We start from the raw sequence: 25764 nt of genomic DNA on the forward strand, positions 1-25764 counted from the left end.
AGTGTGTTCATAATTATTAGTGTGACATCATTTCTTCTAGGTCCTTTCTTAAACAAGGGATGTTTAACAAATTGAAAATAAATGTTGGATTTTATTACATGCTTTTAAAATCATCTGTCAATATAATTGTATTAGTTTTTCTCGTGGCTTGAATTTTTAGTTGGTGAAATTTATTAATAAATTGCATAACATTGAATCATTCTTGCATTCCAAGAAAAACTCCATTTGTTAGTGGGGAATTGTTCATTTAACATATCATTGCGTTTTATTTGCTAGCATTTATTTAGCATATTTATATCGTTGTTCGTAAGTACTTATATTGGCATCACTGTAAAGCTGTTTTTTTAATAAACCAGGCTGGAGTTGTTCACTTGTGAAACATGGATTTGGGGCTTTGCTGAAAGGAAGAGTACACAGGCCTTTGACAGCTTCCTCAGGTTTTGTTTTGTTTTGTTTTTTTTTTTCCCCACTTTACAGGTCTGTTTAAGTCATTTTTGTATTTCTAGGAAGTTGTCTCTTTGTTCCAGGTTTTCGAGATCTAGGCTTCTCTTTGGGTCTCTCACCTTCTTTTCACTCTCTTCTTTTCTTTTCCCCTTTCTTCTCAGTTCAGGGGACCAGGATAAGCTGATCAATATCTCTGGTTCCCAATTCGTAGGAAAAAATTCTAGCTGATTGGCCCAATTCAGACAAAATGTTCACCCTTGGTTTAATAGTCCTTGGCCAGGGAGTACCATGTAATATAAACTAGGCTGGTGAGTGTCACCTCTGTGGGTCAGAAGAAAAGTCTCAGAGAAAAGAGGTTATAAAATAGGCAGCTATCTCTAAATATATTTACTCAGTGCTCAGATTTAGTAATTATATCATTTTAGGTTTTTTTCTAACTCACCACTTTCTATTTGCACTGTAATTAAGTTCTTATTTCTGCATTTCTGATATTCATTTTGTTGTCTTTTTTCAAACTTCTTACTTGATTACTTAAGTTTTTTTTGTTTTGTCTTGTGATTAGAAATTGTATATAAAGCTTCAACTTTTTCTCTCAGTATAGTTTTAGTGTGTTCCATAGTTTTGGTATGTAGTATCTATTATCTTTATATTCCTGTTCTTCTTTTGTCTTTGACTCAAGAGTTGCTTTGGAAAGCTTTTTAAAAATTCCACATTGTTGGGAGAGGGAGTTTGTTAGTAGGTTACTAATTGCGCTGTCAGAGTGCATGATCTGAAAGGTTTCTTTTACAGTTATTTTTGTGTCCAAGTATGTGGCCAATTTTTGTAAATGTTCTAAGAGCTCTTTCACAGAATATGAATTCTGTCATTTAGTTGCTTTGCTGTTTTATGTTTTTGAGACTTGACCTGTTAAAGACGGAGATATGAGAATGTTAGAACCTATGACTACTTTTGTATTTTGAATCCTTCTTCTTTTCTATCTTGCCATTTTTTTGCCTTGTGTACTTTGTGCTATTATTTTAGTGGATAGAATTCATGACTACTTCTTCTGTTTTGTGGATCATACATTTGATCTTTATAAGTGATCCTATATGTTTTATTTAATACTTTTTTTTGCCTTGAATTCAACCATGCTGACATTAATATTACAAATTTTATTCTTTTTTTTCTCAGAATATTTTTGCCTGTTCTTTTATTTGTGATATTTCTGAGTCTCTTTGTTGTGACTTGATTCTTTTTTATTTGTCAGAAGTCAATTTTGGTAAATAGTATAAGATAGAGGTTTAACTTACATTTTTTCTTCAAGTTACGTTCCCATACATATTACATAATCAAGTCATTTAATGCATAATCAAGGCAAAAGGTTTTAATGGAATTTGCTTTTTTGTGCCCCAACAACTCTAGATTTCTGTGGCTCTGCAAGATGTCCTGCCTAATGTTAGGACCTGGCATGCTTTTGGTTGTGTTCGGAAATGTATACCTTTATGAAGAGTTCAACCTCAAAACAGAGCTCCCTCGTCCTGCTCCAGTTGTCCAGATGCCAAAGCTTCTATCTGAAGAACGTCTCAGGAACCTCTTTACCTACGATGGGATCTGGTGAGATATCACATGTTCTCTCTCTTTGAACTTGGCCTGACATCTCTCATGCTCCTCTCCGCCCATTTTACAGATGGTTCCCTATCTTCTTGAACCTGTGCTGGCTGATAAAGTGATTCCGAACTGTGAGACCAGAAAAGGGCTTGGTATTCAGGGCACAGTCTCTGTTCTCTACAGCTCCCAGCTAAGTCCATTAAAACTTTGGAGGGTCCGTTTAACGAAAACTACAGGAATGATGCTGCCTTTCCGTCCTTCTGGCCTCCTCTTCTGGTGGGGCTGAGATGCCACTGGCATTCCTGTGACTCTCAAGTTTAAAGAAGTTTGGTGCAGGGGATAATTCAAGAGAGAGGGATCTTCTTCCCATCCCTGTGTCTCTGTCAGGAGCCACCGCTGAGATTCCAGAGTCTCAACCCAACTAGCCCAGCAGGGATGGGGAAGGAGAACCTCAGAATGACACACTGGATCAGGCCTCAGGCTCCCTCTCACCACCGGCCCACCCACCCAATAATGTTCACAATTCTCTTGCTTGTTTTAGGCTGTTCCCGAAAAAACAGTGCGAATGTGACACCAAACATCAGGGCTACAACTTTCAGGATGCCTACGACCGGAAAGACCTCCCTGCAGTGAAAGCGAGGAGACAGGCTGAATTCGAACACTTTCAGAGGAGGTGATGTAGACTATGAGGACTCTTGGGTCTTGTGGAAGAGCAAAAGCTCTTTCTTCTGTGTCCTGAGGGTGTGGGTTTGAAGAGAGAAGGAAGGAGCTCCTACTTTTGCAGGGTCCCTGGGAGAAACTGTTAGGAATAAAATAAGGAAAGAGAATTGAGGGCATAGCCCTTAAATGAAGATTTACAAAATTTCACATATATAAAACATTTCATAACGAAAAAAGATCAAAGGAGTGAAGGCGATATGAAACGTTAGTGTGGTGTTGGTGACACAGCCTCCCCCACCCAGACCATCACAGCAGGTGACTTTGTAGTCTCACTAAGTTGCACTATCTCATGCATTTATATTGCGGACATACTGTCCTCCTGCTGTGTGCAAGGCTCAGAGTGAAACACTCAGGGTGTATTGACCAGGATTGTTGGCTGAAAAGAGCATAAATTGATTCTGGCTATCATATATATTAAAAGGGGATTTGTGGGAGGGATGGCGGAACCTCACCAAATCCATAGGTGGTTGGATGACCAGGCTGAGAAATCAAAGTCTAAGGAAGCACAGAAGGGCTGGGCAGGCCCTTCCTCCTCCTCCTAACCCTCCTCCTTCTTCTTTAGCAATTATTTCTGAGCTACAGTGGAAGGCATGTTATAATTAAAATATATATATTAGCACCGTGATTAAGGACTTGAACTTTGGAACAAGCTGGATGTCCAGTTACTTAACCTCATAGTACTTCAATATCTTACATGAAAAATAGAGATAACTACTTCATAGGCTTATTGTAAAGTGAATTGTATTAACATACAAAGAACTAGTAACTGACATATAGAAGCATTGCAAAAATATTACCTATTATTCTACCTGTGATTTATTATTAATATCATCGTTTTTATAGTTCTTCACAGGCAATACAAAATACATTAAGAAATACATAAATCACCTAAATATTCGATGATTATAAGTGCTATATGGAGATGTAAATTAAAATATTGTGGTAGAATGCTACTTGATGACATAACATTTTATGGATGATTAAGGAAGTTGACTTTGAACTCTGATTTGGATATCAAGCAGGAATTCACCATAGTCTCCCATAACAAAGCATTCCAGAAGGAGAGTTAATGCAGGACCCAAAGTCAGGGTGGATCTCTCCTGATGGAAGCATGACAAGAAAGCAGGCCATGGCTCTTGGAGCCTAGTACATCAGGCGAAGGCTGGTGATATGTGAGCCCAGAGAGAAGCCAGGCTAGTCAGGACGGCATTATAAGCCAGGCGTGTGTATTTTGCTTTCTGGGTAATGCAAGGAACCGAATAGTTTTAAAAAGTGGCGAATTACTTATTACCTGAGATACTTTTAGAAAATACCACTTTGGCTTTTCTGTGGAGAATAAATTGTATGGAAGGTATAGAGAAGGCAGGGAGACCTGTTGAGTAGTCAGGTGGAAGGTAAATGTTCGTTCTGCTGAAACAATTGTCTTCTATGCCTTTATGATGAGCAGTCAGTCCCCAGGTCACCACCTTAGTGCTCAGTTGACTGAGCCTAAGTCATGATTCAAGAAAGAGAAAGGGTGAGTTGGGTCCTTTTAGTTTTGATTTGGGGAATCCGCCACTACTCCCCAAACTACATACAAATGAAAGACTCCCAGAAGAAAGACAGAGGAATACTCAGGTGATTCCAGCATGGATTTGAACCCTGGTCCCATCTGGCTATGTAAGGAGCACTAGGGCTCAGTAGTTAACGGTGCTGCCAAGGGAGGCAGATGGGGGCATTCAGGTCCCGCACTTTCCATGTCCCATCTGGGTGACCTTGGGCAAGCTGCTTAACCTCCTCTGTAAATGGCGATAATAATAGTCCCTAGAGTTGTTGTGAGCATGAGTTGATGTATCAGTTTAAAACTGTATCAGGTTTGTAGACTCAATGAAATTATAGGATAGTAGAGGAGATAAGCAAAGTATATAAATAACCATAACTTGATGTGATAAGCTCTCGTGCCAAGCAGAGCCTGGGTGGTTCTCTGTTCCCATGCTCCTTCTATCTGCCTTCCGCCGGCACAGTTCCTACTCTCCTGGTCTCTCTTCACCACTATTTGTGTTTTCTGTAGTTGAGGACTCTAGGTGCCTGGCACAGAGTAGGGGTCAACAAGGGTCTGTAGAATAAGTAGACAGTGTGAGGGGAAACACTGGCACATTTATGTAAGATTATGGCTCTGTCTGTCCTGGTAGTATGGGGAGTGCTGAGAGAAAGAAGTCATGGATGTCTCTAGCAGGGAATGCCTCAGGTGTGCAAACTGTAGGAGGTGCATGGTGGGGAAAGGAGAACATGAGATTGGAGATGGTGAGATAGGGAGGACATGAGGTGGATGACTATTGGGAAGAAGTATGATCTGAGGAGAAGAAATTATAAAAAGGAACTGACTGTAAACAGAGAAGGCCAAGTTGCCGGCCATGTCCTCACCTGTTCCTCCCTCACCTGTGGGTGTCTCCACCTCTCTTAATATTATACCTGGCAATTCAGGTATGGTATTATATAAACACTGTATTGTTTTGTGTGAACAAAAACAAACGGCTCAACGATAAAACCCATGTGAACCATGTCTCATGCAAGTAAAGAATTAGATGGGCTGGGAGACATCCAGTTCCTACCAGTGCCTCAAATCTCTCAAATAGCTGATGAAACACACTGGGTATTTGCTTTGAGCAAGGCATCGGATTAGGTACAAAGAGAAATCTGAACTAGATGCTGCTCTCAATGAGCTTACAATATAATAGAGGATACAGTAAGTGCACCCTCCCCCAGAGTCATGTCCAGTCCCATCACAGCTTTCACGGGTCGCCATAATCACAGTGCCCGAACCCTGTGTTGAGTGAATGTGGGAAGTCTGTGGCCCATAGAATGTAGTCAGCAAATTGGGTAGGACTCAAGAGCTCAAGGTTATAATAGCAGTCAGAGAGAGTGATGCAGATCCTAAGAGAGAGAGCAGTTTCCAGCTCTGAGAATTAAAAAGAAACAGTCAAGAAGGCGACATTCAGAGCTGGCCTCATCTCTGTTACTGAACAAGATTCTAGTATTCTGGTTGTTGGAGTCTAGGTCTTGGTTCTCCCCCTCCCAGGAATGGGGCTTCATTTTCTTTTTGTCCCCAGTTTAGCACAGGGCCTGGCAGTCAAGAAGTGAATGACTAATAAGGCATGAAGTGACATGTGACTCTGGTCAGAGTTCTGGGTGTGGCTCATTTACTGAGAAAATAGAAGCAAGGTACTGAAAATTTGTACAGCATACCACCATTTGTGTTTTTAAAAGTGGAGTGAATATTTGTGTGTGAGAGTGTGTGTGTAGGTGTGTTTGTATATGTTGGGGGAGAGGTATGAACAGTAGTGGTAAATGTTTAATAACAGGTTTTTGAGGCTTTTGACAGTGTTTTTCAGTGTTTGCCAATTTCTGTGGTTTAAAAATCAATCACACAAGGGCTGATTTCAAGCTATTGACACGACGTCAGTGCATACAGAGTTGGGAAGATATACACAGTCCGTCACCATTCTATAATATCTCCACCATACAGGTACAATATATGCAAATAACCTCGAGAGCAGAGATACTTGTAAAATGTAGTAAAGCAATTAGAAATTGATGAGTTCTGAGTGTTTATTACCTTTTTTCCCCATTATATTACATTTTAAGTATATGTAATTTAAATTTTATTGATGGCTATGTTTAACATCTGGCTTGTGAAATTCCTGAAAATTCAACAGTTGGCTTTCCCATGCCAGTACAAGCCAGCTCCAGCACATTACAAATTATATATATATACACATATATGTATGTGTGTGTGTGTGTGTATGTGTGTGTGTGTGTATATTTTTCCTCCCCTTGTAGGGGAGGAAAAATAATTTCCCTTCTAGTCAAGCTCTTCTGGGTGGTCCAACAATAAAATTGACACGAGACTAGAGTAACAGGAGTAAAACCAATTTAATATGTGCGCAGAAGAGAATCATACTGTGATGCTTAGATTTTAAAATGAAGCTCAAAGAAATGTTCAAACCAAAAACCATTTTATACTTTTTCGACAAATTAAAAATAAATTTGTTTGAAATCGACAGGAGAAAGGAAGTTAGTGCTCAGCAGAAAGGACTCTAAGCAAGATTTGGGCTTGGGTAGTAAATTAGTAAGGGAGTTACAAGGTTTGCTTATAGACTGTTCGGATTTGAGCTGTTTAGTGATAGGGATGTCTTCCAGGTGGGGGGCGGAGGTGGGAGGGGAGGACATCTTTCATATGAGAGATTTATTTTCTGAATTCAGGGAGAGTCAAGATGCCCTTCTGGCACTGGCTACTTGTCAAGTAACTTTAATTCAAAGCAATATACCATTGTGGGATATTTTGGAGTGACCTATCTTGGGCCTGACAGCTTTGATGGAAGCAAGTGGGCAAGATTTTGCCTTTCGCATAAAGTCTCCAAGCTTAGCTGTGGACAGTGGGCTAGACCAAGCATTAAGGTACCAACATTCAATGGCTAGCATGTTAGCCAATTTTGAGGTATCCAAGAGGTCCCATATTTAGGATAAGTGTTCTGCTACTCATCCAGCATGCTCAGGAAGGAAGATCTTGCTTGGAGCTAATTATGTTTTTTTCCTCACCTCAACCCTCAAGGGTTCAAGATCTTCATGCTTTTCCTCTCAGTCTGGAACTCCCCTTTGTAACTTAACTACACTCTGAATAAACTACACTCAGATGCAAAACCTCCATTGCTGCTCACTCCACTCTTTTAGACACTGCTGACAGTCTGGTGGCTCCTTCTTTGGATGGGGCAGGTTTGGATCTTGTTGGATGGATAGGAGTCAGACCTGGGTTTCTACCTGGCAAGACAGGTGTGAGCCAAGCTATTACATCTCTAATAAATATTGGCTGAGAGGGCACATGCTCTCAGGCCAGGAGGCGGACAAGGACACCCCCAGAGCTAACCATGTCCCTGCCCAGCTCCTCTCAGCCCTGTTAACACAACACACCTGTCGAGAAGGATTGTTTCCACTTCTCTGTCCCACACACTCTTCCTCTGAATTTCCTGTAGCATCTTCAGGCTGGAAACCTGCCTCTTTCAGTTCCACAAGTACTAGCCTGATTGGCCTAGGTCAGTGGTTCCCGAAAGTTGTTCTATTCCAGCATACCTGGGTGGGTAGGCCACTCTACAACTTTTTGGTAACAGCAAATGGTGATTCTTCTGGGATAATGGGGGAGGGGAGGTCATAGAAGGGGTATAGTTTGAGAAGGCCCTTCCAGATAGTCTGTGACTTTCCTCTCCCCACACCCTACTCTACCAGATTGACAATCACTGCCTTTTATTAATTTCCAGAGCTCATTGCTCTATGGGCATTCCCAAAGCCTAGCTAAGCCTTGTGTCTTGATACTTCCATCTGATTGGTGGCTCCTGAAGACAGAAATGTAGTTCTCCCATCAGCCTAAGGGCTCTGTAAGAACTAAACTGTCCTCCATCAGACTGGAAGGTTCATGCATACAGATCCTATGTCTCTTTCCTTACACTGGGTGCTCCCAGAGCTAGGACTTCAGCCAAAGAGATCAGATATAGTAAGTAACCCAGAATCTTTGGCTCCTTGGCAGATGTCCCATAAGCTATACCCCTCTCTGTAGGTGCACAACGGAGATGCTTCTTAAGTTATATGCTTCCTGCTCTGTGAAGGAATCCAGCAAGACTTCATTTGGAGATCATATCTATTATTCTCTGCCAGAGAGAGCATGTCTGATGTGGGAAGGCATGACCCAGGGATCCACCCAGGATGCCCAAGACCTCTGTGTGCTCTTGAAGTTATTAGTGGAGCTTTGATACTAGATAAGATTTCTAATTCATGGGAGTCTGATTGGTCAATCTGATCCTATGTGTTAGCTCCATATTATACTTCAATTAAAAAGTAGTACATGGATAATGCTACTTTTTTAAAAAAGTCATCTTGAACCAATCCCCTCAACCCCATTCTCTTCACTTCCTTATATGATATGCTCCCTTTGCCAACCCAGCTGAGGAATCTGCCATTATGAGTTTGGTATATATTATTCCACACTATTTCTTATATTATTACACAGAGATGAACACAGAGAGTCACACACATATTTATGTGTGTATATGTCCATATAAACATATACTGTTAGAGTTTTGTGTGATGTTTTAATGTAATTGGTACATAAGAACAAATCACTCTGAAATTTGCTTTTTCATTAAATATTTTTAAGAGCTATCTATACATCTTGTTCATTCCTTTTAATTACTATACAGTTATGAATATGAATACACTTGAGTTTTATTAAACCATTCCTCTATTGAAAGATATTAGATTAAAAACTTTTTTTTATTATTTTATTTATATAATTTAAATAATCATGTTATATCATATTTAGATTGTTTTTATTTCATTATGTATAAAGACGTTCATTTCCAACACATACAAGTGTTTCTCCCCTTACCAAGCACCTGAACTGCTCCATAATAGGATACACTCACTGCTACTTTTAATAAATAATGCCAAATTGCCCTTGAGAAGGCCTATATTAATTCACCCTTTCATTAAGAGTGAGTAAGCATAGTACCTTACATACCCCCTACTTACCCCCACTTACTCAACACTCACTAACAAAATTTTAAACGTTAATGAAAAGGTATTTGTTTTTTAAAGTTGCATTTCCCTGGTTAATATTGAAGCTAAGCGTGTTTCATCTATTTATTAGCCATTTGTATTTCCTCTTCTGTCAATTGCCTATTTATGTCCTTTTTTATATTATGCCTTTTTTTATATTTCCACAAATATTCACTACAGTAGTCTAATCTCTCTTCCAGGTGATCTAAGTGATATCCTTGGTTAAACTGGATCCCTGGAGGCTACGTTTCAACTATGTTACCTTAGTCCCTCAAAGAATCGGTCTTGCTGGATTGTGTTATGCACTCATTTGTCCCTGACTGAAGTTTGCTACAAAAACAAAACCATCTGAAAATCATCACTGTGTTTGCTCTAAAAAATATCGAGACAATAACCATTCACATAAAAAGTTTCTTGTGATATATTTTAATTTTGTTCAGTGCCAGGAAAACTTTTACTTCTCTTCAGGAGTTGGTCTGATTTTCTCTTTTGATAATAAGACCAGAGTTTTGATTGGCAATCATTTTATACCCTGGCTACCAGGAAGTTCACATGTGAGTTTGACGTTCGGCTACTGCCGCTGGGTTGGCCCATACGGTCTGATTATTTTGTTTCTTCTTTTCTGCTGGTCGTGCTTTTTTATTTTTTATGTGTTTTATTGTGAACTGCCTCAATTCCTTTGTGGAATTAGAGGCTGGAAATAAGGGATGGGGAGAGAATGGAGGGGAGATGGAAACAATCTACTTTCCATTTCTCCTCACTGGCAGCACAAGGCTCTGGGCGCAGGCACTAGTTTAAGAACTAACCAGGGACAGATGTCAGGACAGTTGCTAAGGATTCTGTTTCCTTACAGAGAAGGGCTTCCCCGCCCACCGCCCCTGCTGGCTCCTCCCAACCTCCCCTTCGGGTACCCGGTTCCTGGGGTGGAGGTGATGCCCCTCATCCCACGTAGGTACATCCCCATCCTGAGAGAACGTGGGCACCTTTCTTATTCCTTCTTCAGCAAACGGGGGGAGTGGGGAGCGGAAGGGAACAGTCATTCATTGGGTACCTGCTGTGGACTCAGCACAAGCAAGAAGCTTAACATGATTTCATTTAATGTTAGTGCCACTGTTTCCACCACTGGGGATTGCCTTTTGTAACCGTGACCTCCCTGGGATTGTGAGATAACACAGAAGAGGACAGAAATCTGTGCCTCAAGGAATCTTAGAACATAATTGGCTTTTTGATGTCCGTCAGCATCATGGGAGCAGGCAAAGCATGAGCCCATCTCCAGGGAGTGGAATATTTGTATTAATTAAAATTCCTTTCCATGAGGGAATTTTACACACTCTTTTAGTTCAGCATCACAGCCCTATGAGGAAAATATTGTTTTTCCAGTTTCACAGAGGAGTTTATTAAGTTACCTATGGCCACGAATGGAGGATATGTTTGAATCAGAACTTGAATTAGTCATAATATAAGAACAGAGATAGATGCTAAAGTAAATCCATCTGAAGTTGTTAGTGTTTTTGAATAGAAATTTAAAAAATGATATGCCACTTTGGATGATTCTGTTTTTTTTTTTTTTTTTTTTTTTTACTGTGGTAAAGTACACATAACAAAATTTACCATTTTAACCATTTTAAGTGTGCAGTTTTGTTGCATTAAGTACATTCGTATTGGTTTACAACCATCACCACATTCATCTCCAGAACTTTTTCATTTTCCCAGCTGGAACTCTCTACTCATATAACATTAACCACCCCTCCCCCCACACCCTGGCAACCAGCATTCTACCTTCTGTCTTGATGAATTTGACTACTCTAGGTACCTCATACAAGGATGATTCATTATTTGTCCATTGCTTCCTTCTCTTCAGTAACAGAGATAACAGGGACTGGATTAATTCGCAGCACCCAACCAAAGTTGAACATGGACATCAGAGGTTTTAGAACTTTTGGGGTTTAAGAAGGACGATGGAAAGCATCGAACAGAACCCTGGGAAAATGGGAATGTGTCAGCACATTCCTTCAAGTCCCTAAGTAGGAGGTGACACTTGAAGGGACTTTGGAAGAATGTGGAGTTAGCCAAAAAGGTGCAAGCCTCCAAGAGCCTTTGGAATCCTCTCAGATGGTATTTTTTGTCCTTTATCCTGTGTCCTCCAGGTCTCCGGTTTGATGGACCAGACGCCTCCATTTATAAGGCAAGAGTCCTTTTCCCAGCCTCTTTGTGCACCTGGTATCCTGTCCTCAGGCCACTGCCTATGCCCTCTTCCCCCAGTGGTGGCTGGTCTCGGATTTTGACAGAGCCTCCATCCAGATTAAATATCAGACATGAGTCCGAGGTGGGAGGAGGGGGAAGGGTGCCTGTAGAACGCACAATTTTTCCAGCCATGGGAGTGGCTGGAGTTCCAGGGAGGATTTTGAAGACCATATCAAAGCACTAGGCCACCACAGACACTGCTACTTCTGCTAAAAGAAGCAGCTGCTGCCACAGCCGTGGCTCCTGCATTGTGTTGCCTCCGTCAGGATTAGCACCACCAAGATGGATTGTTTGTGCCCTGCCCTGCTTTCCCTACTTAACATAGCTCCAAATCAAGTTCTTCTGTAAGTATATCTGACCAGTGAGATGTAAATCCCATCCGTCCAGAACCCTAACTAAAAAGGAATCTGGGAAATGTCATTTTGGTTTTCTCACCTCTGCATGCAAAACAGAGGTTAGAATGGGTGATGAGTGAGCAAATCTGCAATGCTACTCTGTTCTCCAGAGGCTTTCTCTGTCCACATGCCCAGCTAAGCCCCCACCATCTGCCTCTGTCACTTTCTCAGTACTCCATTATCTTCATAGATAGCACTTATCTGTACCTGAATTACTTTATATGCACCATTATATGCTTATTGCCTCTCTTCCCCAACAGGTTATAAACGTCTTGAGGGCCAGGAGTCTGTCTTAGTCACAACTCTTTCCCCAATGCCTGTAATTTGGATTTCAGAAAATGTCCATTGACTGACTAAAGTGTTTTCAGCAGGAGTGACATAATCCAGTCTACTTTTCATAAAGATAACTGGCTGTTGCAGAAGACAAGATGGCCAGATAAGAGAGTAGCATTAGGGTGTAGCAACAAGGATGGAGAGAGGTGGACCAATTCCAGCTACATTTTGAAGGTAGAGCTGACGGGACTCGCTAACAGATTAGCTGTAGGTGTGAAGGAAAGCAGGACAACGATGACTTCCATTTGGGGACTTGAGCAGTTGAGTGGACGAAGGTGCCATTCATGAGGCAAGCAGAACCAGGGAGAGGGTGGAAAACAGGTTGATATAGAAAAATCACTAGTTCAGTTTGTTGCTGAACTAAAGGGGATTTGTTTGCCAGCATGCATCAAAGCCAAAAGAGAGTGCAGCAAAGAAAGTAAGGTTTATTTAAGTAAATGGCACCAAGCCCGGAGACACAGGTGAGCTAGTGCTCAAAGACCTGGCTCACCAATGGAGTATAGGTTACAGATTATATAGGGCAAAATCACAAGACACTGTGAGTTAGGGGTTCGTGGTTGTGTTGGGAGCTGATTGGTCGGAGGTGAAGTAAGGGTAATAAATCATTTCTTCAAGTCTCAAGGACAGTTCTGAGTCTTTTCTGGAGTTCCTCTGTCCAGTTTCACGGGAAAGTAGCCAGGGAGTCATTCCACCTAAGGGCTCAGGAGCTGAAATATAACTTAGGTCAAGATATTAGCCTACCCGAGGTCAAGACCGTGTGACTATTAGTCAGATCTGGACTACTGTCTTCTGCTGCCTTGGGGGTTACTGATTATCCAGGGGAGAGGCGAGAGAGAGAGAGAGAGAGAGAGAATAAGAGAGTGAGAGAGGTGATTTCTAGAGCTAAGAATTAAAGCTAAACATGATCAAAGTCATAAGGACTCCCGGTTTCAAGTACTAAAGATCAGTTTGAGCTGCTTGTGAAAATTCTTAGCAGGACAACCATTCAGGCAGCTGGATCTCAGAAAGAAATGAGCTGCAGACATACATTTATTATCATTATTATTATTTATGCCTACAGCGCCTGCTCTTCCTAGGTGGTCTCTCATCCAAGTACGAAGCAGGCCCAACCTTGCTTAGCTTTCGAGATCAGACGGGATCAAGCTTGTTCAGGGTGGCATAGCCGTTGACCATGGACTGTGGCTCCACTGGGGCGGGAACCCAGGACCTTCCGTGTGTAAAGCAGACGTGCTAACCACTACACTATGGAACCACGTCCCAGACATACATTTTAAAACCATAAGCATATGGATGATATTTAAAGCCATGGGAATGGATGAATTCCTCTACCAAAAGGTGCAGATCCAAGTCCTGAAAAGCTCCACTTGGAGTTTGGATAGAGGAGGAGGAAGCATTGGCAATCGGAAGTCAAAAGGAGCAGTCAGTGGGAATAAGAATAAATCTAGAAGAATGGTATCCTGCAAGCCAAGGGATAAGAAGATAGGAGAAATGGCCCTGATGCACCAGGCCCCAGGGCTGGACTCTCCTCTACTGTGGCTGGAGCAGTGACACCATGCAGAGCCCGACCTTAGCTTTCAGGGGCACCCTAATATGCTCTGCCCCCTGCTGGCCATGCGGATATGTACCTGTCTTTGCATTCAGTGTCTTTCTACTCATCCAAACTAGGTCATCCTGACAGCTTCTCTGGGGACACTGAACACCCTCGTTGACATCCCAGACAGTGTGGTGTGGGGCAGAGGCCAGAAGCAGCTGACTATTTCAACCAGTGACCAGAAGCTTTTGAATTTTATCCTCCAGCACATGACCTACACCAGCACAGTGTACCATCACCACAGGGTGGACATGGGTGAGAACCTGTCCTTAGACGGAAAATACTTACGGAGCCAAAAAGCACTACCTGGCCCTCTCAGTCTTCCTTATCCAGGAAGCCTGCCTACCTTTCAGATTCTTCTCTTGTTCCTGTTTCTAAGCTTAGATACCTAACTTCCAAATTATTGTACCCAGTACTATCCCCACGTTGTCATTGACCCCGTAGAAATGACTCAAGGAAAGGAAAGGTGAAATGCTTTCTCTTTTCTTTGTGAGGACAGATCATTATGCAGGACAGATCATTATGGAAATCATCCGATTCTGCTTTCTATCTTCTGCAGCTCTCAAAACCGAAGACTTCAGTTGTGGTAGAGGGCGGAACCAGTCTGTACATCCGTTTATTGTCTTGGGCACTAACAGGAAAGAGGAATGTGGGAAAACTCCTAGTCTCAAAGGCAATGGCTTTGTCTCCGCCTTCCCAACCCATCTCCCACCTCAACCCTAGGAATTCCTGGGAGAACAATTCCTGCCACCCTCAGGGCAGCCTCGCTTTCTTTTTGGATGAATGAAAGTCACCCCTTTCTCTTTTGACTAGCTGCGCAGGATGCATTCCTAGGACACCAACAAAAAGAAATGAAACATAGGACAGAGTATGCACGACCACAAACTAAAGAGCGAGTTCTTTCTACCTTCAGATTTTCAAACATTTCCTTTCACAGAGTGACCCTGAGAGGTAAAATAGGGCAGGTATTAGTATCCCGCTTTTGTAGTTGGAGAAGATTAAGTGATTTGCCCAAGGCATTTCAGATAATAAATGGCAGTCAAACTTAGTCTAGACCCTCTAATTCTGTGCCAACTCTACCCTAGCAGATTCTCACAGAGCAAAAAATGAGTTTAAGAGGCATTCAGCAGGTTGCCCCAGGAGCCAGAATGTCATGTAGTCTATACGGTCATCAATTTCACCCCCAGCCAGCACATTCTCTATCATACCTTTACTCCACTATCGCCTGGGCTTCCTTGGGGCAGTGTGGAGAGTGACCAAGACACTGTGCTGCCCACCCTGACCTTATTTCTTCCTCCAGTGAGTTTGGAGTTCAAGTCCTCAGTGGCCAAGTTTCCAGTAACCATCCGCCATCCTGTCATACCCAAGTTATACGACCCTGGATCAGGTAAAGCCCTTGTCCTTGAGTCTAAATGGTGGGATCTTGTAGAACTGTTAGTAAAATTCAGATTCCTTCTGATATGGAGGAGAAGAATTGATCAAAATAACAACTTTACAAACAAGCTTTGTTTTCAGATAAACAATTCTAGAACATACTGCCCTAATAATGCTTAATTATATTTAACTTATGTGGTTGGGTTTATATTGGGGGGAAAAAAAAAACCCTAGTGAACTGTAACATTTTAATAATTAATAGTAATACAAAACAGAGTGGTACTGGAGCATGAACAGATATATCAATGGAATAAATTGGAAATCCAGAATTCTACCATGTGATAAAAGTAACTTTTCAAATTAAGGGGGGGAAAGATAGATTATTCAAGAAATCATGTGGGATAACTGTGTAGCTATGTGAAAGATAAAACATTGAATCTATCTCATATCTTTTACCAAGAAAAATTCCAAATAGATCAAATATCTCATTTTTTATGTAGTAGGAAAAAATGGATTTAAAAAATAACCCTAGAGTATTAGGTATTTCTAAATACAACACAAAACCCAGAAGCCATAAAGAAAATACTAAAATATAAAATACATAAAATTTTAAGTGTTTTTATGGCAGAAATCCATCAAAAGGAAAGCTAAATGACAAAGCACAAGTTGGGAAAAACCATCTTTGACACACATTAGAGTCGAAGATTTAATTTTACTTAGAGCATCTGTGAATCAATAAGGAAAGAATACCTAATAAGCCAGTGGAAAATGCACACATCACAAAAAATTAAATTTGACACAATACTTTTGCCATTAAATAGATGCTCAGGATCACACTAAGAAAATCGCAATCGAAAACTACATTCAAATCAACAAATATTGGACAAGGAGTGGGGAAACAGGCAGTCTTATAAACTGCTGATAGGAATGTAAACTAGCACATTTCTGAAGGCAATTGGCAATATGTATTAATATTTTAAATGTGTATACCTTTTGGGCCAGCGATTCCACTTCTAGAAATTATCCTACAGATACCTACGTCTGTGTGAAATGATATTTGCTCGAGGTTATTTATTGCAGCATTGTTTGCAATGGAAAAAACCTGAAAAGTGGGATGCACTGGTTAACTCAAGTGTGGTCCATCCACATAATGAAATGCCATGTAGTGGCATTCAGAAGGAGGAAGAAGGGACCAGGAAGGTTAGGGTTTTTAAATTCTGATACAAAATGCTTTCTAAGATGTAAGCAAGGTACAGAAGAGAGTGAAGAGTAAGCTACCATTTATGTAAAAGAAAAAGAGGGAAGAAAGAATGTATGTACATGATTGCTTGATTATGGACAAATAAATAAGAAATTGGTAATATTGGCTGCTTCCTGAGGGAAACCCAAATAGTTGAGAGACAGGGATGGGAAAAAGTATTTTCATGGTATTGTTTTCTATATATTTAAAATTTGGAACCACTTGACATTTAAAAAAATATGTTACCTACATATTCAAAACATAATTTATTCTATCCAAATAATTCTATTCTAAATATAAATTACTCAAATAGCTTTAAATGTCATGGACAATGATTTAAAATATTTGTTTAATGTAACTATCTCAAAAATAAAAGAAATAGCACAAGAAAATTTACAAAAAATCTTTTCTGGGGATTTCAGATTTATTTTAAAGATAAAGTGTTACAGTTACCACAATCCTGTGTATCTTTCTTTTCTCTGCTTTTGTACATTTAATATGTAGATTTCTATTCCTCCACACACATGCACGTGTGCATACACACACAGAGCATACAGTGTGATTTTATGCATTTCTGAGCTTTTCATAAAAGCTATCACACTGTATGGTATGAAGTTCTAGATGTGGACCTTTGCCAGTCCGTGGTGTGTCTTTCAATTTTGTTTCTGGAGTCTTTGTTATCTGAAAGTCTTATCCTTTAGTATAGTAAAATTGGTTATTTTTCTAGTGCCTTGTTCAAGAAAGTCTTCCCTACACTGAAGCCATAATAATATCCTTCTGTATTTTTTTACCAAGGTGGCACATGTTTGCTTTTACATTTAGATATTAGATCTACCTAGAAGGTATTTTTATGTGTGGCATATGATGGGGATCTACTTTTGTGTATGAATAGCACATTGTCCCAACACCAAAAATTGAATAGCCCATCTCCTCCTGCCTGGCTTGTATTGCCACTCTGTCACACACCCAGTTTCATATGTGCAGGTGTCTGAATCTGGGCTTTGTTAGGTTGCACTGATCTGTTTATCACTGGGCTAATTCCATAATGTTTCAGTATTCTTTATAATAGGTTTTATGTCTAGTGGAGACAAATCCCGTACTTCGGGATGACTGTAGTTCATTTACAAAATTTTCTTAGCTCTTCTTGGTCCTTCATTCTTCCATTGGTATTTTAGGATCCTCTAAAATCCCTTGAGATTTCGATTTGAATTTCATAAGTTCATAAATTAATTAGAGCTGAACTGACAACTTTACGAAGCTGAATATTCCCAATCACAAATCCGGTATATCTCTCCATATTATAGTTTCCATCATACAGTATCTTCATAGGTTCTTCAGTAATTCATTTTGTAATTTTATTTATAAAGGAATTGCATATATTTTATTGAATTTAGTCTTTGGTCCTTTATATTTTTATTATTATTGTAAATTGGATCTTTTTCTTCTCTATTTTAATTACTTGTCGCTAGTATATAGAGCACTGGTGATTTTGAATGTTGAACTTATAAACAGCATCCTCGTCACACTCTTCTTAGTGACTATTTTTTGTTAACGTATAGAGTCTCTTAGACAAATGATGATGATTTTTGTCTCTTCCTTTCCAATTCTTATAATTTGTCTCTTTTTCTTGTTTTAACTGCATTTGGCTAAAGTCTCCAGTATAGTATTGAACGGTAGCAACAGTAGCAGGCAATTTTGCTTGTTCTTGACTTTAAGAAGAATATTCTAATATTATACCATTAACGTTTGCTATGTAGGAGTGTGGTAGATATAGCAGGGTAAGAAAGTTTCCTTCTTTCCTTCTATTTCTATTGCTAAGCATTGTTCTGTTTCTATTTTCTATTTCATTGCTAAGAATTATTATTATTATTTTTTTATGAAAGTATTGAATTTTAACAGGTAATTTGTCTGCATGTTAAAATAATGTTTCTCCTTCAATTGGTTTCATGTAGTGATTTACATTGATTGATCTTCCATTGCTGAGGTATTCTTGCATTGCTGGAATAAAATCATCTTGATCGCAATGCATTATTTGATTAAATGCTGAATTAAATTTGCTACCATTTTAATTAGGATTCTTGCATCTTTATTCCAAACTGAGACTATCTTTTCCTGTAATGTCTTTGCCCAGTTTTGTTATGTGGATGTAAGAAACATTCAAAACTATAGAGAATTTTAATGAGTTTATTTGATTCAAACTGACAACAACTGCTGGGAAGCAAAATCTCAACGAATTAAGAAAATACTCTGGAGAATGGCAGTTTTGCAGCTTATTTTATACATTAGTAGCAGGGTTACATGAAATCCATTGGTGGTAGGTTAAGGGGGCGGGAGAAAGCAAAGTGGGAGAAATCTCTGGGATTAGATAAAAATTTAAAGGGAGAGACACATACTTCTTTTACATTGGTGGGTACAGTATAGTTAATAATTAACATTTATAATACATATGTAGAGATGGTATTCTGGGAACAAGATAACAATGAGGGGGTCTGTGGTCTCCTGCTCTGGTGCAGTGGGTGTGCCTTGAGGGACCTAGAAAAGGAGAGTACTCTGATAATACAAGGGTATGTTATCTTAGATGCAAAAAGACAATAGACAGGTTCACTTAAAGTAAAAACTGACCTTTATCAAGGAAACTCCAAGCCTAGGATGTGATTATCTGCCACGACTCACTTTTAGTTAGGAATTTTTATGTTCAGACCATCCTATGTGGTTACTTACAGTCTATGAGTTTCTAAGGCCTGCCATGCAGGCGTCCCCTGAGCTCGTTTAGTAGGTGGCCCCTTTTTAATCCACAGTTATCGATATTATACAAGTCTTATAGATTGAGTTTGGTTACTTTCCTTTTTACTATTTTCTGAAATTAATTGTAACAAAATAGGAATTATATGTCCTTTGAAGTTTTGTTAAAACTTATCTGGTCCTTGTGTCCTTTTTTTGGTCTAAATTGTAGGGTAGGTGGTTAGAGATTAAGGGTGAAACGTAAATGGGAAGGAGTGAGAGAAAGGGGAGAAATGTTAAAATATAATTCTGTTTCTTTAATGGTTATAAATCTATATGTACATTAAATGTTTCTATAAAAGTATCCACTTGATGTAAAATTGCCATTTTTTTTGTCATAAAGTTGTTCATAGCATTCTTTTATGCTTTCCATAACATTTTAATATATCTGAAGTCATGTCTCCCTTTTGGTTCTTAACATTGATCTTCAATAATTTTAAGTGGTTTTCATATTCAAATATTCACTTTTATAGCTGGTTTTGTTTCTTTTTTTCTTTTTTAATATGTGTGATTCTGTTATTTATTGCTTTAAAGATTTTAAACGTTCTCATTTAAAATCATTTTCAGGTGCCTATTATTTTCAGTATATCTGGAGTGGGTTCATCTGCACACGGTAGATTTGTTGACTGTTGTTATTCATGCTGATTTTTCTCGAGTGTTTTGAAATTTTTGTCGGTGAGCTCATTTCGAGTAGGATATTTTTGTTTGCTTGTTTTGTTTCCTTCTCTCTCTTTCTCTCTTGACTCCTCATCTCACAACTTTATAGTTGCTCCTATTCCCAGGATCCGCAGATTCCTAGTCCATCTTCCTATACTGGGGTCTTAGACAATCTGGTCCCGACCTTCCAATCTCCAAGTAGACCTATTTCCACTCATGTCTTCCTGAGCATAAAGTCCAAGTAGATTTTTCTCTAGGAGCTTCAGTTGATGACAAGGGTAAGTCTCGAGTTCTTTAGACCTTCTCTTTTCCTTCGGGGGTCCCATGACATTCCCTACTGATTGGGCAAAGCTCTGTGCATCTCAAATCCTAGTGTTGAATGAAAGTAGATGTAAGCGAAGTGCTGACAGGCAACCACACAATGAAGCATTCAAACTGACAGCAGGAAATGGCGTAGTGGAGCCAAGAGAACCAGTAGAAGACCTCTAGACTAGAAGACAAATTGAGTACGTTTTAAATATATTTATTTTTTTAATCCAATGAACAAACTCTTATTAAGCACCTACTAAGGCATGAGGCCCACAAATTGAGAGGTTGGGACATAAAGAAATCACTAGAATAATGCAAGCTAAGACACTGAGGCTTCTTAAAAGACAGAGCTATGACATCTACCCTTTCTTGCCCAGAGAAGAAGCTCAAAGACCTGGTAACCATCGCCACCAAAACTTTCCTCCGTCCCCACAAGCTCATGACCATGCTCAGGAGCATTCGTGAGTATTACCCAGACTTGACCGTGATCGTGGCTGACGACAGCAAGGAGCCCTTGAAAATTAATGACGACTATGTGGAGTACTACCTCATGCCCTTTGGGAAGGTATGTCCTTCCCAGATAGGGAGCCTCCTGGGTCCTGGGACAAGAGGGACCCAGAGTCAAGTTCTACTGTGGATGGGGCTGCTGAAGCACTGAAGTGGCTTTTCCAAGGAAGTAGGGTCCGGGAGAGGGAAGGGGTGGGACTCTCCTCCAAGGCCCCTGTTGACTCCAAATTCACTGAGAAATCAAGTCACTCTCACTTATCTGTATTAAGGGGGTGGTTAATCTGCCTTTCCTCACACTAGATATTGATCAACGTCCTTCTAAGTGATTAGAGGTGTCTGATAGGCAGATCCAACAGCAGAGAAACTTCTGATCCCTACGATTCCACTCAAACTAGAGTGGCTCTCTCTCTGTCTCTCTCTCTCGCATGCCTTCCTTCAAGGACACACAGAAGGAAATGGATACTATACAGACGAGAGTGTCCCACCTTCCAACATCTTCCAGGCAACATAAGGGGACATGGAAGGATAGCCACAGATACTCTATCACATGGAAAAGGACTGAAATCCATCCATATTGGCCACAAGGCCAAGGAAGAGCTTTCTGGTCTTTTAGTCTTTGATCTAGAAAGTCACTGTCCTTCTTCCAGTGTCTCTGAGACATGGAGCCCCTTTAACCAGTGATTCTCCACCACTATCTGGGGTTGAGACAGAGTAGCCTGGATATTAGGAATGAAGAAAGCTCCCCAGGTGATTATTCTAATATGTAGCCAGGGCTGGCAACCACTGATCTAACCTCATTCCACCTACAGGGTTGGTTTGCTGGTAGGAATCTGGCTATATCTCAGGTCACGACCAAATATGTTCTCTGGGTGGACGATGACTTTCTCTTCAACAAAAAGACCAAGATTGAGACGTTGGTGGAGGTTCTGGAGAAAACGGAACTGGATGTGGTAAGAGAGAGTTACCAATTTTACTTCAGTTGCTATCTGTGGAGACAGCCAAGAGAGGGAAAGGGAAGAGAAGTGAAGAGGGGAATGTATGTGAGGAGAAAAGAGAAGAAAAGGGAAGAGGAGAGGGAAAGGAGGTGAGGGAGAGGGGCCGATGCAGCAGATGAAGAGCCGGCGCGGCTCTGGGGTTGAAAGCATCACAGCAGGCGTCAGGAGATATGTGAATTCTCTTTCTGCCTCCATGTTGATTTTTCTTTGAGCAATTTATATCCCCACCCCCAATTCACCTTGTTTCATCTTTAAAATGATGTATTTATGTATCACTTCTAACTTCCTTCTTAAAACGGCATGAGATGAAAGAGAGCAGTGCTCAGGTTCTGTCCCACACCATTCGAAAAGATGTAAATGGTACAAAGATTTAAAAGCACACATATCCCTGATGACTTTAAAAAAAAAAGTAATAAAAACATCCAAAGTCAATTCACATATAGAAAAGGGAAGAAAAAGGTGATAGGTAACAATACTGTATTGCATTCTTCAAATTTGGGAAGAGAATAGATCTTAAATCTTTTCAACATATACATAATGGTAATTATGTAGAGGTGACAGATATGTTAATTAGTTTGATTACAGTGATCTTTTCAAAACATCAGGCTGTACACCTTACTTCTATACAATTTTAATGTCAAAGATATATGGATATAAAGCCATTTAAAAAAAAATAAAGAAAATAGGTAAGAAGGTAAGTGGCATTGTGACCACGGTTAACTCTTCCTCCAGGTGGAGAGTCCCCAAAGCATCTCGATTGACTAAGAGATCTCTTGGCTACTCTTCTCGAGACCAAATCACAATAGCATAAACAAGATAGAAGGTGTATTTCCCGCTTATGTCAACATCCAAGCTGGCACCTGACTCTGCTTCCAGGGTCATCCTGAACCAGCTTCCTTCTCTAGTTGCTCTGCCATCCTTGTGGTGCTCGACTGCATGGCCAGAAGAAAGGGGGAGCAAGAAAGTGAAGCACAAACAGTTTTCTTTTAAGAATGTAATCTAGACATCCATGCTAAATCATTGCCCTTCAGCCAGGACTTAGCCACATGGTCAGACCTTGCAAAGGAAGTGAGGAAAATTTCCTCTTTAGTTGGATAGTAAACTGTCTTAATTTAGTCCACTTAAAACTCCGAGGTTTCATTTACTAAAAGTAAGAAGGAAAGAACAAGTGATGGGGGACATTGGCAGGCTTTACTGTGCCACCCTGGATGATTAATGATGGTTCAGGGATAGACGTGCTCACTTCTCCTGTCTGGCTTGGGCTCAGACATATAAATGCACATGTCTTCCGTGAGGAAATGGATAGCTGCTCAGAGAGGTGAGCCAGGAGCGGAGAATGAGAGGAAGATAGCTCGAGATAAACTGCAAGAAGCTGCAAGAACCCCCAACAGTGGAGACTCCATTCACAGACCACTGTGCATGCAGAATGCCTCTTGCCTGCACCCAAATACTGCTCCTCCTGATAGAAAAGAGTGAGTTAGCTTTTGGAAAAAGTGAGCTTGCAGTAGGGTAAGCAGAACAGAGAAATTGTCTGCCCTTTGGATTTGGTATAAGTGCTTTCTGCTCCTACCAAGGAGATCTTCTGGGATAAGCAGGAATGAAAGATCAAAGGACCCAGCAAGGTGTGCTGTGGCTGAAACAGCAAGAAAAGAGTAACATGAAGGGTAAATAGAGAAAGGATGTGATTCTTGTTGGTTCAGTCCAGTAAAGCTTCCTGGCAGAGGCAACATGAATGTTCAGTCTGTGTTCTCTAATGTAGATTTCTCTGCCCATGGGCTAGGTAGGCGGCAGTGTGCTTGGAAACTTGTTCCAGTTTAAGCTGTTGCTGGAGCAGAGTGAGAATGGGGACTGTCTTCACCGGAGATCAGGATCTTTCCGGCCTCTGGACGGCTTCCCCAACTGTGTGGTGACTAGTGGCGTTGTCAACTTCTTCCTGGCCCACACGGAACGACTCCGAAGAGCTGGCTTTGACCCCCGCCTGCAACGAGTGGCTCGTTCAGGTGGGGAGGCTGGAGGAGGGAGGAAAGGAGCTGGGCTATAAATTGACCTCAGAAGTTTATTCTTTCAAGGGCCATGCTCCACTGATCGTGGTCACTGGCCGGCACCACTGGGTTTCCTTCTCCTTTCACTCCAGATTAGGGAGTTTATGGTCTCTCTCGCCTCCCTCTTCACCATCTCTTTGACTTCTTATCTCCCACAGACTATTCCTGAGACATCCTTCCCCTTCCTTTCCCCTCCTTCTTTTCCCACCTTGCTTCTTATTCTCATTTTCTAGAAATCCTTTCTAGAAAATTGCAGCGGGTTAACTGCCCCCTCTCTCTCCCTTCTGATTCCCTCAGTCCTGGAATCCACAGTTCTTTCCAGCTGGAAAGTTAATCTGTGTCTCTCTGTCTCTCTACCCATATCTCTGTCTGAGAAACGAGCTTATTTATTTCCTTCCAACTCACCAGCATGGGCCTGTGGCTGAACCTCCTAAGGGATATAAATTATGTCCCCTCCTCCTGACTCTCCCCCAGACCTAGAATATGGTCCTGGGTCTCAGGCTGAAGCTCACATTTCCTTCTCGTGCTTTCCCTCTCTTGGCAGAGTTCTTTATTGATGGGCTTGGGAGTCTGCTCGTGGGGTCATGTCCAGACGTGATTATAGGTCACTAGAACCATTCTCTACTGGCGGATTTGAAGCTGGCTGCCCCAGAGAAGAACTACAGTAAATACCGGGCCAACACGCATGCCCAAGTCCAGTTCAAGCTAGCTCTCCACTACTTCAAGAACCATCTCCAATGTTCCACATAAAGGCACCTGGACATCAGAAAAGCACTAGGCTGACTGGTTGCTGGTATCTGGAACAGTGGAACATGTGGTCAAGCTACCAAAAAATAGACTCCTGAAAAAATGAACATTACAATAAACCACCTAGTGGGTTGGGCAAATGGGTCAAGCTCAGCTATTGGAAAGACCAGTGGAAAGCTAAAGGACATTAGAAATATACCAATCACCGATCAGAGAAACGGAGCCCATATTAAAAACAATCATTATTTATTTGTATGATTCCTTACCATTTATGAAGAATCTGCACATAAAGTGTCTTACATCATTTCCTTAGTTCTCACATGAAAGAGTATATAATGGGTTGGTATCCTCAGTCAAAAGGATGGTGGGTTGCTGGGTCCTTGAGGGTTATTTGGTGGCACTTGATGCTGGAGATGATCACTGTTGTCCACAAATTTTTATTTGGTTCTAGCTTGTGGACTCAGTGTGAATAACCCAGGGTCCTTGACTTGAGGAGGTTGCAGCCTGGTTCATTTCAGTCTACTAGGATCATTGGGCAGCCAGGGTCAAAGAATCAGAGAAGGGAGAAGTCACTATGGCCTGGGCAGCTGAGGAATGCTCTGTGGAGTGAGCTCATTTGGAGCCTCAGAAGGCAGATGGGAGTCAGGCAGTCAGAGGGAGGGAACAGAGCACTGAGTAGTCCACTGTCTGCCAGAACAACAGTTGTCCTGGCTCACTTGCTACCACAAAGACACTTTCTGGAATGCCAGGGATTGGATTTGGACCTTATGCCAAGGAGCCATGAAAAGCAATGTAAGTTAGCAGCAAGCCACTGAATTCCAGTGACGTGAGACCAGTTACTGACTACTCAAGACCCACGTCATCAACAGAAAAGAACTATCACATGTTGTTGAGGAAAGTTCTCTGTTATCTTAGGAATCCACAGGTTCTACAACGATTGGTCTAGTCCTGCCTTTACGGTTTCCACTCTTTCCCACTGAAGATGGCCAAAGGTCATTCAGGATCTTTGAAGGTGTGTCTATGAGGCATTAATAAAACTTAATGAAAATATTTTGGCGGTCAAATAATTTTGAAAAATATTGCATGCTGTATTTCTCTCTTGGAGAACTGTAATTCACATTACATTAGATGTAGTAAGGGCTCTGAGAAGTCTTATAGTAAAGAAATCAGTTTAACCTTATTTCAACATTTCTTAGATGTTGATACAGACTGT

The 25764-nt window shown here is 40.8% G+C and overlaps 1 protein-coding gene and 1 pseudogene across 1 annotated transcript in view; one reads left to right on the plus strand and one right to left on the minus strand.

The window, feature by feature from the left end:
* Nucleotides 1-25599, plus strand: part of B4GALNT2 (beta-1,4-N-acetyl-galactosaminyltransferase 2 (SID blood group)) — a 39784-nt gene extending 14185 nt beyond the window's left edge. Inside the window, 10 exon segments of the mRNA XM_039873767.1 lie at nucleotides 1846-2037; nucleotides 2573-2704; nucleotides 10190-10284; nucleotides 11484-11521; nucleotides 13974-14154; nucleotides 15200-15286; nucleotides 20638-20825; nucleotides 21577-21717; nucleotides 23543-23762; nucleotides 24349-25599. Coding sequence (XP_039729701.1) covers nucleotides 1846-2037; nucleotides 2573-2704; nucleotides 10190-10284; nucleotides 11484-11521; nucleotides 13974-14154; nucleotides 15200-15286; nucleotides 20638-20825; nucleotides 21577-21717; nucleotides 23543-23762; nucleotides 24349-24554 — 1480 coding nt within the window. The 3' untranslated portion in view covers nucleotides 24555-25599.
* LOC120611360 (uncharacterized) lies at nucleotides 13360-13478 on the minus strand (annotated as a pseudogene).
* Nucleotides 25600-25764: the final 165 nt, after the last annotated feature.

Source organism: Pteropus medius, unplaced genomic scaffold (assembly GCF_902729225.1).
Source record: "Pteropus medius unplaced genomic scaffold, Ma_sr-lr_union100, whole genome shotgun sequence".
NCBI lineage: Eukaryota > Metazoa > Chordata > Mammalia > Chiroptera > Pteropodidae > Pteropus > Pteropus medius.